The sequence below is a fragment of the Lutra lutra genome, chromosome 1, assembly GCF_902655055.1.
Source record: "Lutra lutra chromosome 1, mLutLut1.2, whole genome shotgun sequence".
NCBI classification, from domain to species: Eukaryota; Metazoa; Chordata; class Mammalia; order Carnivora; family Mustelidae; genus Lutra; species Lutra lutra.
Window position 1 is genome coordinate 129936133 of NC_062278.1, and position 18320 is coordinate 129954452.

The 18320-nt window shown below is 48.2% G+C and overlaps 1 protein-coding gene across 1 annotated transcript in view; it reads right to left on the reverse strand.

Moving 5' to 3' along the window:
* The window catches only part of EPHB1 (EPH receptor B1), a 430594-nt gene that overhangs the window by 128730 nt on the left and 283544 nt on the right, over positions 1-18320 (reverse strand). Inside the window, exon 4 of the mRNA XM_047736385.1 lies at positions 8798-8953. Coding sequence (XP_047592341.1) covers positions 8798-8953 — 156 coding nt within the window. The remainder of the gene's footprint in view (positions 1-8797; positions 8954-18320) is intronic.

The following is an 18320-nucleotide window of genomic DNA, read 5'->3' on the forward strand; positions in this document are numbered from 1 at the left end:
TACAGCCAACCAAGGATGGCTCTCCAGGAGTATTGCTCTAAAATGCCCATTCCCCCCCCAATTCTAGTCTCTTCTTATTTTGGTCTATGCAATTTTGACGTGACCCAGACTCCCCTCTTGCCCTTATTCACAGTAACCAAAACAAGGACAGTCCTTTACTGAGCACTTACCACATGTCTGACACTGAGTTAGGTATTTTTCATACATTATCACAGTGGGGACAATAACAAACAATATCTTCATTTGATAGAAAAGAAATGGAGGTTCAGAGAGTTTCAGTAATCTCCCCAAGAGCACACTGCAAGGGAAGGGTGGTGCCGAGAGTCAACCCTGGTCAATCTGCTTCCACTAGCTGGGCTCTTACCACTTGACCATGTGGGGTACCTACTGTGTTGGAGAGGATCCAAAAAATCAGACCGGCATGTCACAGGGCTTCCTGTCCAGTAGACGGAGAGAGAGCCCTATATCCGAATAGCACTAACCAGTGTAGAATATTCAAGAATGTGCAAAAGCAAGGCATCTTCCTTCCTTCCTGGGGATGAGGTAAGATGGGGGCAGAGGACCAAGGATTCAGAGATCCTTATTTCTGATTGTCTGCAAGGAAGATTTAGGAACCAGGAACTGCAGCTCCCATCAAATTCCAGCATGCCTCCCGGACCATCTGGAACCAGAGCTGGCAAATTTGGCATTGGAGCCATCACTCCAAGACCGCCAAGGGGCGTTCATGCCACCACAGGGCCTAGAACCCCAATGCAGGTGGCAGTTTCCTTCCACATTTTCAAACAAGAGAAGAGAGCAGATTAAATGAATATATTTTACCACAATCCCCTCCTCCTTCTGAAACTGCAAGGTTAAAGCAGTGCTTTGTGGGCCTCATGCCAAGAGGGACAAGAACCAGCATGTGTCTCTAAGTGTAAGTCAGGCCAAATGACATTGTTTCTTTTTCCAAATGTTTATGAGTCTGCAGAGAACAAGGGTATATAGAGAGCAGGACTAGGTTTCAGCAACAATAACTGAAAAAGGTAAACAAATCCTCGTGTACCAAAGGAGGAAATGTTCACTACATGGGAATGCTACTGCTTGGGTTTTAGCTCAAAGTAGGGTAAGTGACTCTAGTAATAGTAATAAAACAAAATAGTTTATTTCCACTGGGTGCTTCCTTTATGCCAAACCATGTCCTAAATAGTGTTATGACATGTAATATACCCTTGACAACACAGGGAGGCAGACACCCATACCCACTGTATGAATGAGAAAAGGAAGACACAGAGATGCCATGTCACTTGCCCCACATCACACAGCTGGCAAATAGCAAAGCAGGACTTGAACCCAGGCACAGACTCTAGAGCCCACACTCCTAACCATCATGCTAACACTTCTCATTTGAAAGATGACAAAAATCGGTATTCAAAATAAGCTAGACTTGAAAGAGCCCTATGCATAGGTCCACAAGACAAAATTTCTGAAGTCACATTCATCAGGGCAGGGGGAAAAAAAAAAAAAAAGACCCAAATGGGGAGTATTTCCTGAAGGACAAATGAGACCACTGGATGTGTGGTGGCCCAGTGTCTGGTGGGAACTAGGGCACGAAGATTGCACCCCAGTAAACAGTCAACAGTATCCCAGGCACAGGAGAAGACCCATCACATTTCCACCAAACCATGCTCTCGGATGAGGATCCCGTGGTTCTTTCTGACTACCATACCACATCTTGAGAATGTTCTTGATCAATGTGAGAGACTCAGGAAAGGCCAGCTAGGCCGGTGCAGTTCAGGACATCATGTGTCATGGGGAACAAAGAACCTAACAAGCATTTAGCCTAGAGTAGGTGATTCAGGAAGGATGAGGAAGCTGTCCTTAAACACTGTATCTGCTGGCCCAGGGAACATCGGTCCTCAGTGGTGGACCCACGGTGAGGAGGGGAGGAAGGCAGGCCCCAACCCAGGGGCCAGAAGACTCCCCAGTGAGGGATGACAGCTGCCTGGCCATGGAGCTGAGCTGTCTTGCAAAATCTATCAGCTGTCTGTCATTGCAATATTCAGGTTGTTGGAGAGAGAGGTCAACACTGAGGACGGATTTGGGTGGCAAGACCTCGAAGGCGGCTCCGAATGTTAACAATCTGGGACTCCAAACGTCCTCGTGATGAAAAGCCCACAACAGAAACGGAGCGTGTCCCTGGCTGTCAGCTTAAAACTTTGAGCTCGCCGATGTCTCCTGAGGGTTAGACCCACTTGGGTCAACAACTGTGAAAGGAAACTGGAAATGATAGAAGTGTAGAAGTTTGTTTATGAAGGCAGCGCTGACCCTTCCGGAGACAGCAGTGACAGTTATAAATAGCTTTCAGCTGGTTGTCACCATCCCTCAAAGCTGCACCCAGGTGGACGAACCAGCCAAATCCAGGCAGCTAGCAGGGCAGGGCACCCTCCGACTCTCATTCAGCTATGACCCTTGTTGGAATTTTACCTCAAGGAAAACACAGTCTGCCTCCCCCATGAAAACAACGATGTATCTTCTTCGTGGGCAGCATGTATCATGCATCATGCATCATGCATCAGAGTAAACTCAAGCAGCCCTTTACCTCCAGAATGGGAAACATGGGGTATCACTTCCTAAAGCCCTGGTTGGCAAGGAGTAAAGCAACCCTCCCTCAGTACATGGCAATTCCAAGATTTACAGGGGTAGACACTTTTGAAGATGGGCCCTGAAGTACGTAGGCAGATGAACCAGCAGTCCCCAGCTGACAAAACTGGACCCCTGTCTCGGGAGGTCTGTCTATGATCCTGGGGGAGGGGGCGCCTCCCTGCCCTGTTGGTTTGCAGTTTGACACCCTCAAAGGTTTCCTCGTGGCTGAGCTCTTGCTGGCTGGGGTGGAAGCCCAGCTGAGTAATGAGCCCATCACCCCTTTATATCCTTTCCCTGCGTGACCCTCTGAGCTCAAGTGAATGCTCCCCACCGTTCACTTTCCTTTTGCCTCAGTTTCCCTCTCAGCCCTCTCTGAGCCTGCTCTAATCAGGCCATGTTCCCTCTTCTGTTTCCCATCATTGCCCACAGCCCCAGCTAATGCTGTGTCCTGGAGTCTCTATACCACCCAAAGTGAAAAGGAGGCAGACACCGAGCTGGGACGGCTGGGGGTATTCTGAGAATGAGTGAGACCCTCCCCGGAAGCACACAACCACGGATGCACACTCACACACCCATCTCCCAGCCCACCCCTGCTCTTCCACACGCAAGTATTGCAGTCTCTGTCTCTCTCCAGCCTGATACACGGGTGCTAAGTGGAGGGGCAGGCACTGTGGTTCCTGTCTGCAGAAATTCACCTGGTGGCCCTTCTCTCCCAGGAGCCATAAAGCAGAGGGCAGAGGAACTCAACCTAATTCTAAAGCAATGTTCTCACAATTCAGCATGCTTCAGAATCACCTAGAGGGCTTGTTAAAACTAAGATCACCACCTCCCCTCCCCCACTCGCTGAGTTTCTCATTTGGCAGGTCTAGGGAGGGGCTGAGAATTCATATCCCCAACAAGTTCCCAGGTGATGTCGAGGCTGCTTGCCCAAGGACTGTATTTAAACACCACTGCAGGAAAAAAACAGAAACAAAAACCATCACAGGCGATCTTGGGGAGCGTGGCCCAGGAGGACTCAAGACTGGTGGGAGGTTTATAAGCCTCTGTCCTTACAGACTTTTCACAATGCCCCGAAGGCCATCAGGCCTGGCTGCAGAGGACTTCCTTGTTTTCCTGCCATCCCAAAGCCCTCCAGGGCCTGGTGTCCCCCTGATGTCCAATCCTCCAATCCTCCTCCAATCCACCCAGCCTGCTGGGGAGGACCAGGGTCTGGGCAGCACCACACCCCTGACGCAGTCCATCCAGAAGGCATAACCCCTGTGTCGCAGGGACCACCCTGCTGCCCAGGACAATTGGGATGAAAGAGGGGAGTATGTGAAAAAAATGAAGCAGGAGCAGTAGGAGAGGGAAAGTGGAGTGTGCAGAGATTGGGGAAGGAAGAATGGATTTCTGTCCTTCTCTGGGGGTGGTCAATTCTAGAGTGAAAGCAAATCACCACCATTGCCATGTCTATTGGCAACAACCTCCTAAGAGCTACCAAATTTTAGCTCTCACATGTGAGTTCATGGCCTCAGAGGCAGATAGTCCTGAGCCTTCAACCCTGGGCTTCACTGACATCCGTCACGTAATTCTCACAAGCTCCTGATGGAAGTTCCATCCTGATCACACCGGCTGTGCTGGGCACCAGGATTCATACCCAGAGCCCCTGCTTTATCACTCAGCCTCCCAGCCTCTCCGTGTGAGTCAGCAGGGGGGGTCAGGGGGTCCCCGGGGTACCCCAGAGGGCTCACATGAGGGGATGGCAGAAAGTTCCAGAGGACAAGACAATAATCTCTGAAGCCCCTTCTTCATCACATTTCTATGATCAAAACTGCAGTGGGAGCATTTGAAGAAGAAATAAAGAAACAAGACAAGCACTAGCTTGTCTCTGTGATCCATCAAAGTTTCTTCCATGTGGGTGACAGAAAAAGGGTTTTGTGGTCAGAAATGTAACAAAGAAATTATTTTTACACCACTCCTTCTGCATAGTTTTTCACAGACAGCAATTTTATAAGGCATAATTATCTATTTTCACCTGCCTCATAAATTCCTCCTTTCCATTTCGTCCCCCAGTAAACTAGAAATTATTTAAAACTGAAGATGTGCATTTTGGTGCTTGGCTTCACACAGCTATGCCCTTCTCCACCACTGCCCCCCCACCGCCCGTGCTCCTGGCAGTTCCCTTTCTCCACTGACCCTGTCACATGTGCCCCATGCCATCAGACCCTCCTGTGAAAAGAAGCATGTCTGATCCTGAGGAGAGGAACAAGTACCTGTTCCCCAAGGACTGAAAGCCAGTCTTGCTGGCCACCACTCCTGCCTGGCTTCCTGGCCCCTAGGGAGCAGCTGGAGTCTGGGATGCTCAGGGTGTACCTCCTTCCTCCTTCCACAGTGCATCTGGTCCCAATGACTATCCCCTCTTTGTTTCCATCAGGCCAAGGTAACTGTGTGGTCTAGGGCCACACCGTGGGTTCTGCTGGAATGCCCAGAGCAGGGGTCCGCCTGGACTGGAAGAATGTCACTTTTTTATTTTTAGAGCTCCAACATCCTCGCATGCTGGAAGCTTCTGTATCTGCTGTAATCTTCACACTTTCCAGGGATGTAACTAAAGCAAGTTCTAACATAGACTGAGAGTTTACTATGAACCAGGCATCAGGCCAAAGGCTCTATAAAACTATTTTGCTTAATCCTAGCAGAGGTGTGAGGATGATGGAGAAGGAAGAAGGAAGGTGTGTGTCCCTAGAGTGGGATCAGGACCATTACCAGACTGAAGCACAGGGCCCATCAGGCTCCCTCCTCTGACTTTACTCAGAGCTCATACTGGTCCTTGGGACACTGTTTTGAGGTACAACCGAATCCCTGCTGAGTCCATGAAGCTCGTCAAAGACAACACTGGACCCACAGGCATGCTGCCAGGGACTCTCAGAGGTCAAGGGCATCCTAGGTTCTCCCAGGAGAATAAGAAGAAAATGAAGAAATGCCCACTCAAGGGTACACAAGCCATTAGGCACTCTCAATGTTTAGATTAATTGAGAATAAATGAACACTATAGAACTACTATGAATGTATATGGGCTGATCCCAGGAGGCTAAATGGATTCATTAAAAAATACTAATTTGACTGCACTATAGGTATTTTAGTTTTGTAAAAGAACACATTTTAAATCATTAGATTCCTTATAAAATCTTCAATATTGTCAGGGAAAGAGGATGACTGATGATATAATCCCCATATAAAGATGATGGCAATGGGCCAAGCCTGAGGCCTTCCAGACTTCAAGGCCTGAACTCTTGGACTTCTCCACCACCCACCTAGACATTGCAAAAGCCCACTGAAGGACGGAGCTCCCCCTTACCTGGGTCTTCCCTGTGCCCTGCTGGGCCACAGTGGCTTTCTGGCTGGATGGATGGGGAGCCTCACTTGCAAAGTTAACAAGCACCTGTGTCCTCCCCTCCCCAACCATGGCCTCCCAGGGCGGGTCAGGCCCATGTCTGGCTGCCTTGCTCCACCTGAGGAACCAGTCGGTGCCCCCAAGGTTATAGGGCAAGGTCATGCCTGGCTTCAAGAGCTCCAGATATGCTTCCTGTATCTGAAAAATTATTTACTGTGGTGATGTGTGATGCCTTTTTAAGAGAACAGATGGCACCTCCAATTAGAATGCTTTAAAAGGAAACCCTAATGAGATTATAAAAGCCAACAAATTGACTTTTTCATACAGTACTTCCCTGGCACACAATAAATCAAATATATAATGAGCCTCAATAAAATAATAGGTTTATTTACACTTGTTTTGCCTACTGTTGTGTTATAGCCCAGCCTGGCCTCTGGGTCCCTCATCAACGGCTTGCTCCTGCAGGCCAGGACCAGTGGCTAGAAAATGCATCCATGAGCTTCTCTGGGGCCCAACCACACAGACAAGTGTGGCTTGAACTTGGCAATTTCTGGTCTGGCCCTAGCGTCCCACATCTGGGCGCATAAGAATAGAGAAGCATGGGAAGGGTGTAGGGACACATACAGGCAAGTCTAGCGCTCATCCCCACTCTGGACGAGGTGGAGAGATTTTAGTGGGGCTACGGGGGATGAGAAAGAGGTGCTTACCCCCACAGCTAGCTGGACCAGAGATGGGAGAGAAAAAGACGTAAAGTGTGATCTTCATGAAATGAACTCAGGATACAGGTAGGCAAAGCAGAATGAGGATCTGCAATGTGCAGACTGAAAGCTTTGGGACATTGCTATTTATTCCAGGAATCGGTCCTTTGGTTCAAGTGCTTCAGGTCAGGAAGCTGGAAGATAAGGCTTGAGAGGTGGATGGGAGAGGAGCTGTATATCTACAAAGATAGCTCACATCAGCATCCTGAGCATTTGGTCATCGGCCTACCATCCGTGTAGGCGACCTTAGGCAGGGGCTGGATGGATTTACTGGGTGTGTCTGCTGAAGTGGGAAGCTGGGGGCCCAGACTTCTATTTGCCTGAGTTAATCTGCAGAGACAACTCAGACAACAAGGCAGAGTTCATGTCAGAAGCAAATGGGAATGGTTTTAGGAAGGGAGCTGTGAGACCCTGGGAGTATGCTTTGGAACTCATGGAGATCAGTCTCCAGTATGAACATCCAGCCAGCAGTGATTCAGTTTCGAAGGAAGTGCATTAAACCATGCTTCACATGCTCACTGAGACCCACAGAGGAACCCCAGAAATCAGTGGGGATGATACCACCACAGGAAGACAAGGACTCCAGTCAGCAGAAATGGAGTAATTTCTGCTCATATCAAGCACCAGAGAGGGAGGTCTGGGGAAAATCCGTTTACAAGAGGATGAGCTTTTCTTCAGTTCAAATCTATAAGCATTGATCGATCTCAGAACCTTGATCTAGAAGATACTTTCATTCCTCTTCTTTCCCCAGAAAAAGTTACATACACTGCAAGGCCAGAATTAAGAAGTTCTTCTATTCAGAGCTGAGTCATTTTTTCTGTCCATCAAACTACAAGTGTTTTTGAAACATTCCCTCTGTGCCCTTCTATCCTGGGGGTGGGAGGAAAGAATTTGGTTCAAAGACGTAAAGGGAAGTCTAGGGAGTCAGGCAACAGCATCTAATGCAGAAGGAAGTTGTAGCAAAACTAGAGGCTGACCTGGAACACTGACTTCCAAATATGATGAGAATACTTAAAAAAAGAAAATCCCTGTTTCAGGACTACAACACTTAAGAGAGTGGGAACAAGTTCTCTAAAGCGCTGTGAAGTCATAGTCAGTTCTTCTTATCCCTCCATGATTGTGAGAGAGAAGATGAGACAAAATTCTCCCCTCTCCCCTCCCTGAATCCCACCCAGGAAGTGGAGTTGCCCCCATTCACTTTTGGTAAAATGACTGCCCTTCCCTCCACAACAGAGAATGGGAGAGAGGTGAAGCTGAGGCATGAGCCCCAGATTCTAGAATTTCTGCCTCAGAGATGATTGCTGTGGCCAGAACTCTGGTCTTATCATTTGGCAGGGGCAAAGGTGCTACACTCTACTGGGCACAGGAAGGGCACTGGAATTATTACAAAATACCTGGGCAATTAACAAAATTATTAGATTCTGAGAAGGCCTGGACACTGAGATACAGGAAGTTCAGTGAAGATAGAGAATATTGTCAGCTGTCAAGACCAAGAGGGCTTCTTCGAGGAGGTGGCTAGGAATTGTTATAACAGCCTAGTGGATCTTGATTTTGCACTCAAGAACTCTTGAGGCTGTCATTTTTAACATCTGGTGGGCAGAAGTTGTCTTGCTTCAGTGGGAGGAACACTCTCCCATTTTTTTTTTAAAGATTTTATTTATTTATTTGACAGAGTGAGCAAGAGAGCACAAGCAGGGGGAGCAGCAGAGGCAGAGCAGGAAGCAGGTTCTGCCCAATGCGGGGCTCGATCCCAGCACTCTGGGATCACGACCTGAGCCAAAGGTAGTCACCCAACCAACTGAGCCACCTAGGCGCCCCGTGAACACTCTCCCATTTGAGAGGAAGAGGTAAGAAAGAACGTAATAATCTTGACCTTGTGCTATTAAGCATAGGGGCTCTGTATGCCCCATCTCGGAGCTGTCCGCTTCAGCACCACAATCAGCATTTCTGCTTTGTACTGCAATCTGGTGTTTTAGTCTCCCCTGCCTACCACTTGCACTGTCAGGGAACCAAACTTCACAGCCCAGAGTCCTTTCTAGACACTTACTAGTGCATGCCACTTCTGGGGGGTCAAAATCCGCACGGTAATAGCCGGTCCGACAGGTACAGATGGGAGACGCTTCTGAAGGGGATCTGCTGTTGGAGGGGCAGTGGGAGCACCCCTCAGCTTCCTGGCTGGCCTTGAACATCCCGGCGGGGCAGGCTGGAACACAAAGAGACCATCTGAGAATTAATGGAAGAGTGGCAATAAGAATCAATTCCTTCGATAGGGAAAATGAAAGATTCTGCCCCCCTTGAAAAAGACATTGAGATATACCTCCTTAAACAAAGTGAGCATTTCTGATTGAGGAAACCCATATTTAATACTTCCAATTCTTTAAACATCCTTAGTGGAATACCTTCCATGGTACCAATGTTCTCTCTCACTTGAACAATATGAATAATGATTCTTCCCTTTCAGGTGTGTCGAGAGATTTAATTGAGAAAATGAATCTAATGTGTAGCTCAATGTCTGGGACATAAGTGCTTTATAAATGGTTATTCCTTCCCTCTTCCACCTGGTTAACTGCCAGGGCCTTACCCTGAACCACTCACTGAAAAAAAAAAAAATCTTTCCTAATATCCTCGAATGGGAAGGGTTCCTGGTTTATAAATGAACGGTATGCATGGTTCTTAAATGTCATGTTGCAACACACGTGAGGGTCACTGTAAGCTGTGTTAACAAGCACTTGTTATGAATGAGAGTAAAGAACTGAAATTCATGAGTGATTCTTTAAAAAGAAATTAAAGTGATTTCAAGGTCACTGGCTTAACAACATCCTTTTCCCTTAATTGCGTTTTTAAATGCTTTGTGGGGTGTGGCAAAAAAAAAATATATGGCTTTGCAGGCAGTGCTCCAGTGAATGTGTCATGCACTTGGTGTCGTCTACCATGTATATGGCAGTGGAGAAGGTTGGGAATGACTTGGACAGCCCAAAGCCCACTAGAGGTACCCTTGGACATGAAGCATGTTTTCTTAGTCTTCTGTGTGGTCAGTCTATGAGGAGCTATGCCCCAAAATGTTTGGCTCCAGGCCATCCCTTGGGCTTTCACCATGCTTCATCTACAGAGACCTTCTACTCCAGACTTCTGGGCTCCTCACTGCAGATTCCTCAAAAGACTGCTCCTGTCTGTTCTACTTCCCTGGGGCCCTTCCTCATCCTCACAGATCTGGGCTCTTGTTGTCCCTGGGAAACCTGCTCACACTCATCCTCCTTGGAGACAGAGTAAAACTTACTGCATGGTTAATTTATTTGGCTTTCTCATTAATTCATTCAATAAACATTTATTGTGAGTCTTCTGAGAATCTGACCCAGGGAATTTAGAGAAGAGAGCCTGCCTTCAAGGAGCTCTTGATCTAGCGTAGTCCTACAATTATAACACAGGGTGACTGTTGCTGTAACAGAAGTACTATTATAATGGCTTCTACTTACACAAAGCTCATCTTATCAAATATATTGTTCCCTCTGGAAAGTACTGAATATTCTTTAATAATAGCAGTGGCCACCATCTGTTAAACATTCTTGTTAAGTGCCTTGCATGTATTACTCTATGGGGTAGCTATTATTATATCTATTTTGCTAATGAGGAAATCGTGATACCGAGAGGTTAAAAAAGTTGCCCAGAATCAAACAGTGGGGGAAATGAGAGTGATGATATATGTATAAAATATTTAAAAAATATCCACAGCTTTTCTACTGAGACAAAGAAGGACTATTTCCTACGCTAGAAAAGTTTTCTCAGCCCTTTGCTCACTAGAAGTAAAGTACAGGGTATCAGTTACACTGGAAATGCCCTGGGGCAGGAGCTCATCTCTTACGCAAGGTAATTTCTGGAATAGAATGCTCTGGGATGGCATAGCCCAAGAGTGTTCCGAGTCTGTGTTCTTTCGGTTGTTAACGCCTGTCACTTACAGGCCAAATATTTTGAAAATGTGTATTGAAAAAGTTAATCTCATTTTTTATTACAGAATCTCTCTGAACTTCCAAAAAATGGAATATAGAATGTTGTTTTCTCACCAAGACGCCCTATTTTGTAGAGCATCCCCTGAGATTCAAGTTCCATAGAAGACACTAGCATAAATGTTGTCTAGATGATCCAATAAGGTTCTTAAAGATTTCTGCTTGCAACCTACATAAAAATGGACCACTTGCTGACCCACCTCAGCACATTCACAAGGAACTTCTCAGCAGAAATAAAAAGTTACATTTTTGCTAAAGACTCAACAAATAACATGTCAGCAGTGTCCCTGAGTGGCAAACCTAAAGTAGCCTAGAATATGGCTTACTGATCTGTCTTTCCAAGCCCACTGAGGAAAGACTTTCCCTCTTTCTTTCTCTTCTTGCCTTTCTTCTTCCCACATCTCTTCCTTGTCTCCCGTAAGAAACATTTGACCCTTTCCCTTATAAATCACCCAGCGTTTATGGGCCATTCAGTTCTGGAGCTAAAGAATACAGAGAAAACCCAGGCCCGTGCTGCCCAAACACTGCAGAAGCCTTTTCCCTGGAGAGTGGGGGAGGAGAGAGTGGTGAATCACATGCATTCATTGGGTCCTCTGTTACACTGTAATTTCCTTAATGTACCAGCTGGAGAGGAACAAGGTGTTTTCACTTTCTTTTCAAGCATTTAAAAGCCTACTTCGTTTACATTTAATAAGTTAACAGCATAAACAATCATCCTGATATTCACAAGTAACAGCGGATTTAGGAAGTGACTTCCTCTGAGATTTCTGATGGGGGAAGGTCAGAACTGGGTGCCCTGAAGTCTCTAGAGGCTGCAGAGTCCACAAGGAGAAGAAATGAAGGAAAGCAGGTCCAAGCTGAACTTTAGGGCAAGAAGGTTAAAGATTGGGGAGAGAGGTCCCAGGAAGGATTGTGATTCGATCCTTTCCAGGAGAGTGAACACTGGGCAGTGATCAGTCCTGGGTCCCATTCCTGGCTCTGCTGGTTCCTAGCTGGGTGACCACGAGAAAGTTATGTAATACCTCAGAACCTCAACCTGCTGACCTGTAAGATGGATCTATAAAAAAGAAATACACACTTCTCGCAACTCCCACAGGTCATGAGAATTTAATAAAGTCAAATATGAAAGTGTACCTAGCATTAAATGCTAAATAATGCTAATTTCTCTCTACATCTGCTTACCCACTCCCTATTGAGAAACACATTTTCTTGGCTGGAACTGTCAGAATGCAGGGTCAGAATATAAGCTTAGAGTCCCAAAGCAGGCAAATCAATCTTGGAACCAGGTGAAGAATGTGTTTCTGAACAGATTATTTCTGTTTTGTATAATGGAAAATAATTATATCCGTAAAATATATTTTACATGCAATTGGAAAATGAATGAATCTCCTTAATAGATGCCGTAAGTTAACATTTTAATAAAAACCTATGTCTAGGCATCCCCTTATTTATAAAGAAGCAACATTTCTAGGTTCAGTTATTAAACTTTCAGATCGTCAATTATAAGCACACTTGAGCTATATTTTCTCATAGAATTAATGCTTTAAATAATGGTTAGAGTGCCAGGCTAGCCCACAAAGCCTTTTTAACTCATCTTGTATCAGACACCACTAATAAGAAATAGAAGTTAACAACATTGTTATTTTACTAGAAATTTAACACAGAAAAATAAATAAGAAAATTATGCTGCCCCTTGAGAATAAATGCAGCTTTAATTAGAAGTGATACATGGAGCTTCCGGGGAGATTCTAACAAAGAGTGTTTAGGCCAAGGGAAGCAAAAGCAAATGGTCTTAGCCCGGATAAGTCACAGGAGTACGTAAAGCCGCTGGGAGTAATACAGTGAAGAATGGCAGGCACTCCGACAGCCTCCAGCAACATACCTGCCTAAAAGCTCTACAGTTTCACAAAAATAAGAATACTGGGATCGACTAACAAAGCACATCGCCACACTTGCAAGTCATTGCAAGGTAGATAAGACAGTTTTTAATTTTAATATCATTAAAGCAAAACTCAGGGTTTTTAGATCTCTTGATTAAAAAAAAGTATGGTCAGCACTCTCACTGTAGCTATGAATGAGCCCCTCATTCAACAGATGTTTACAGAAGACCTGCCCGCAGCTAGGCACCTTGCTGGGAGGCCAGAGCAGAGGGTAGGAGGTGGGGGGGCAGGCGTTGGGAAGCACCCTTCCAGGTGGGGGAGGCAGACAATGGAAATGAAGGCTGACTCCTGCATGGCATGATCTGTGTGATACTTGTGTGTACACGGGCTGGGGAGGGTGGGGCCGGTCAGGCGGGATGTGCCTCATGACGAGGACCCGTCATTATGAGATGAGGACCATAAGCAGCACTTTCTTGTGGCAACTAGGAGGCCAGTCTCAGGAGAGGCAAAGACAAAGCAAAAAGGGAAGAGATGGAAGAACAGGAGAGGCAGGAAGGGAAATGAGGTCAGAGAGTGCCCAGCCCAGCCCAGATGTCAGGATCTCAGCCGGAAGGGTCTCATTACTATTCCAGGAGGTGGGTGGGAAGAGAAGAGCCGCATGCGCTGTGAATTGGCACAAGACCTTGGTCAGCGAGACACTTGTGAGCGGAGGGTGGTGGTGGTGGGGTTTGGGATCTGTCCTCAGTGCAGCCCACATTGCTTTTTTTCCTTAAGAAAAGGAGGTTTGCTTCTCTCCATTGCAAGTAATCGCAGTTCAGACAGGTGACAACTGGAGCTTTTAGGTGGCACCTCCTCACCTAGGCCTCTTTCCCCTCCCCCAACTCTGGCAGAGAGGAAGAGACAAGACCCGAGTTCCGGGTCCCTAAGCCTGTGCTTATTTGCCATTCCCCGGGCAAAACACACAGCCTTTCTCTCCCCTTTCAAGTGACAAGGGACCGGTACAGTGGACCTATAGCTGATACCCGAAGGTCACCTTGAAATGCCCACCCAACTTCTCAGAGCCTCAACCATGTAACAAATGGCCTGGTGCTTACAATGCTCCGGAGAACCCCCTCCCCACTGTCCCTGCGCGGAGGCTTCCAGTGACACTAAATCCATCACCTACGGTACTATTACTTTATAAAGAAACAGATTAAGTGTCTCATAAACAGTGCAGTGATTGGGATAATGGAAAGCGCCTCTCGTCCCCATCTGCAGCATCGGGTTATGAAGCATTTCCAAGCAGCCAGGAAAAGGAAATTAATAGAAGCAAGAGGGAATAACCACTTTTATGCAATTTCCTCAGGAGATAGTGGACCATCTAATCTTTATTGGGGCCCTTTAACCTGTCACTCAGCACTCACTGGAGCCTCTTTAGCTCTCATGATTTTTCCCCGATATCTGAGGAAGATAAAATGAAAACCTCCAAACATTATTTTATAATTTTTGTACATGAAGGGCACGTGTTGCCTCTGACCCTCCCCCATCCAGGGAAGCCTCAAAATACAACATTTTTATGCAGCAGAAATGCAGGAGAGCTTAACTATTCCCGGTGCATGGCGCAGGGGGTCACAGCTATTCTGCAGGAAGGAAATCTCTCCTTGCATTTTAAATGTGATTCTCTCTCCACCACTGCCTTCTGTCCTGGCTTTCTTTTTAATAATCTGATTACTTCTCCTGATCTAATTTTTTTCCCCAAATGAGTTTGCAAAGGTTCATGCCAATGAATATTCATCCCCTGCTTAAAAACCTGGTGCCTTTTTTCTTGAAGGCAGGTGCAGCTCAGCAGCTGGCTCAGGAGGCCTCTCTGCCTGGAGGGGCGACCATGAGCTGGGCCAGGCACTCACTCCCGGTCAGGAAGAGGGGCTCAGAGCCCTTAGCAAGGCTCTCTGCTCCCCAAAACCTCCCCTTCCTCTCCACAGTCTGCTCCCGCTCTGTGAGAAAGGCAGAAGAGCCCCAGACCCTGTCCCCATGGGCAGCTGCTGAGCACTGCGGGACGGGTAAGGTGGTGACAGGTGGGGAGGGACACAGCGGTTCCTGTGGTGCACAGGCACAGCTCTGCACAGCCCTTCCACTGGTCTTGCGGCCTTGCGTGGAGCCTGGTATTTGAAGTCATCCCTGTGACTGACTCTCCAACACCTTCCCATGATTCGTGGTGGGCACCATGGGTGACTGACTTTGGAACTCCAGGCACAAAGCTCCATGGAAGGGAGGTGGCCCTGCCCCCTTGTGCTGAGATTCCCCTGTCCACTCTTAGCGGGCAGTCTGCTTCTCCCAGAAGTGGATCTCCCTGAACAACCCCAGGACATCGCCATGGGAACTCAGCTGAGCAGGGCATATCAGAGTGGGCTGTTTACAGAGAAAAACCCTACATCAATGGTGGAGGTCTTGAGGAGAGTGAAGGGGAGCTGGGAAGGCTGCCTGGAGAAGGTAGACAGGCACAGGCCTTGAAGGACAGGTAACAGCAGATGCAGAAATGGGAAGGTGGGGCAATGGGTAAAGAATGTGCCCAGACAGAGAGAGCAGGGCTCTGGCTTGCCTAAGGAACCCTGGAGGGTCCTTTTGATGGTTTTAGGAACCCAAAGCTTTTAAAGGAGCCATGCACGAGGCGGGCTGGAGGCATTTCCACTTCTCTGTCGACCTGCACAAATGAAGCCAAATGGGCCTGCAGTTTCTGCCTCCCTGGGCTGGGTGCCAGCTGTAATGGCCTGTGCAGAGGGGATACTTATCTGTGTCACACACTTGTATCACTCGTGGTGACACTTGCTGAAATTGATGAATGCTGCAGGCACCACGACGCAGACAAGACTGTAACTTCCCGTGCTATTAAGCTGCTCAGACGGCAACAGCAGCTGCGAGCCTAGAATGCATCAGTCAGTATGGAAGTTGGTAAAAAGGTGGGGTGGGGACGGAGGCCTTTGCCTTGGTGGAATGGGAGTGGGGAGATCACCAAACAGGACTGAAGGATGACTAACAGAAGAGCAGCATCCCAACGGGGAGGGGCAGGCACTTAGGTTCTTATCAGCAATGGCAGCCAGGCACAGCCCAGCCAAGTTCCGGTTCAGACGCTGGAGGCTATTCGGGCCTCAGAGCCTCTCAGAAGGGAGCTCAGAGCTCCGTCCTACAGTCTCAGCCCAAGGTCAGTGTGGTTAGAGAGGGGGGTTGCCACAAGGCCAACTCAGGTGTTTCCTAATGATCTAGGCCGGGGATTCTCCAACGGTGGTCTCCTGACCCACAGCAGACACAGCCCCTGGGAACTTGCAGAAATGCAGAGTCTCAGTCCGAAACTACTGAACCAGAGACTTTAGGGTGGGGCCCAGAGAATGAGTAGCAGCGAGCCCTCCAGGAGACCTTGAAGCAGCTCCATGTTGAAATCCACTGCTCTAGATCTCCTGGTAGAGTAAAAACACTATGGCCTTGGGCTCTGAGAAAACTAACTCCTAACAGGTTGTATAATCTTAAGCAAGTTACTTAACCCCCCAAATCGCAGCCCTGTCCTCTGTAAAACAGGGTGCTAGGATAACTGCCTTCTCACAGTTCTGTGGAGATCCCTGTCATGTACATAAACTTTCTGGAATGTGGCAGCTCCCCAGTAAATAGCAGCTGTGATTCAGGCTGAGGAGCAGGCTGAATTCAAAGTATTTAAGCCGACCCCTTACCATGGAGCTGTGCTGGGCACTAGGCTACCTGGATGAGCACACCGAGGTCCTTCCCTGACAGAGCTGACATCCTAGTGGAGGAAGGCAGACTCTAAACTAGCAATTCCAGTGGTGGGAATCCATGTGGGGAGGCCAGAGCAGGGACCCAACCCTGTCTGGGAGGGTCTCGGACAAGCAGCATCCAAGACATGAAGAAGAAATAAGAGCCTTACAGATTGGCAGAGGTAAGACAGGTTAGTGAGGGGAGATGGAGAACCCTCCACATGGACATAGCAGCATGTCCAAAGGCCCAGGGGCAAGAATGGGGCTCCAAGAGCAGCCTTTCTGTGGCCAGGCAGGGGACAGACGTGAGGTGGTCAGGGGGCAGGTGGCAAGGAAGAGGCTGTCTAGAGAGGGAACCTGAGTTCGTGTCATCAAGTCTCTGGGCCTTATTATCATTAGGTCCATGGAAGCTACTGACGAGCTTAAAACTGGGGAGAAAGGCAATCAGGTTTTTGTTTCTGAAAGATCACACTGGCTGCTGGGAAGAGAAAGGACAGGAGGGGTGGGGACAGTTAGGGGGAGACAGGAGCCCAGAAAGAGTGATAATTACCAGGGTAGTGGGAACAGAGAGAAGCAGAGGGATTCGAGAATCATTAGGAAAACCTGGTGACTCACTGAGACCACTTATTCATTCAGCAGATACGCACTGAGTCCCTTCTGCTGCCAGAAAGGCCACCCTCCATATTCCATTCACTTGCACTAGACATTTGCTTCCTTCTAGAGCTCCCTTTTAATCCTCTAGGGCCCTGGTCATGTGTGCCCTGTCTCTATGACTTTGAGGTGGTTGGGAGTGACATTAGGAAAGAGCCCAGGCAGGGAAGGCGGGATGAGGGCTCACTCAAAAACCAGGATTGGTTTGGCTCCTCTGGGAGCTGGCTATGACTGCTCCCCAAGTCTGTCTGTCCTCTAACTGCAAGCCTGCAAACAGGGCTCAAGCAGACCCTCCACCAAGGAGGGGAGTCATCAGTCTTCACACTCAGGAATCCTCAGCCAGAAGAGCCTCTGGGACTTGGTATTGGGACAAGGAGGAGATCCAGGCCTGTCCCTACTTCCTTCCCCTGGACCCTGAGGGTGCAGCACTACCTGAGCCCCTCCCCTACAGGCCACCTGACAGCCAGTAGCTGCTGAAAGCCCCTGGTTGCTTCCTAAAGCTTTAGCCCAACCAAGATTTTCCCTTTGACATGTGAGTCTCCTTCAGTTTCACACAATGCATCTGAGGGCACATTCTAGGTGCCCTGAGTTAGAGATGGGAGTCACTTTCCTTACATCAGGGAGACAACGGAGCTATTGTTGAGGAGTGGGGACAGATATACAGGGGATTAGAGGTGGGAGGGAGCCTGGGAGAACCCCTAGTCCAGAGGCAGCAAATGTCCAGATGGGGATGGAATTCTCAAAGTGTTGGGCTCCAAGGGCAGGAGGACAGTCAGTGTCATAGCCAGGTGGTGAAAGAGGTGGGGGAGCCTGTGCAGGGGGCTGAGGCGGGGGCAGGGAGTGGGAGGGCCTACCCTTTAGAAAAGAGCAGAAGCACCCTGCCAGCAGCAAGGACAGGCCTCTTTAAGGAAGTATGGTCTACTCATTTCCCTCTCTATCCCTAGGGGGATGCTTCACAGGGCCCCTGGGACCCAGTGAAAGGAAGGTGAGGGTCAGATCAGCCACTCCAAGGGGCCCCAAGGTCATCTCTTCTGATTGGACCCACCGGGCCACCAGGGATGCCAGGCCTACATTTCCATTTTTACACCAGGGGGGTGGGCAGGGAATCCCCAGATGTCCCCTCCCTAGGCCCTGTCTCCATCGGCATCAGAGCTTGGCTGCCAAAGTTCTAAAAACACCATCAATCTGGTAGCTCTGGGCAGCAGGCTAGGGGGACATATGCTGGTAGTCAGGCGGCTTCCCACATTTTGAGACTGAAGTGTTTACCCTTTGAGAAAAACCTATTTTTAAGTGCTTCC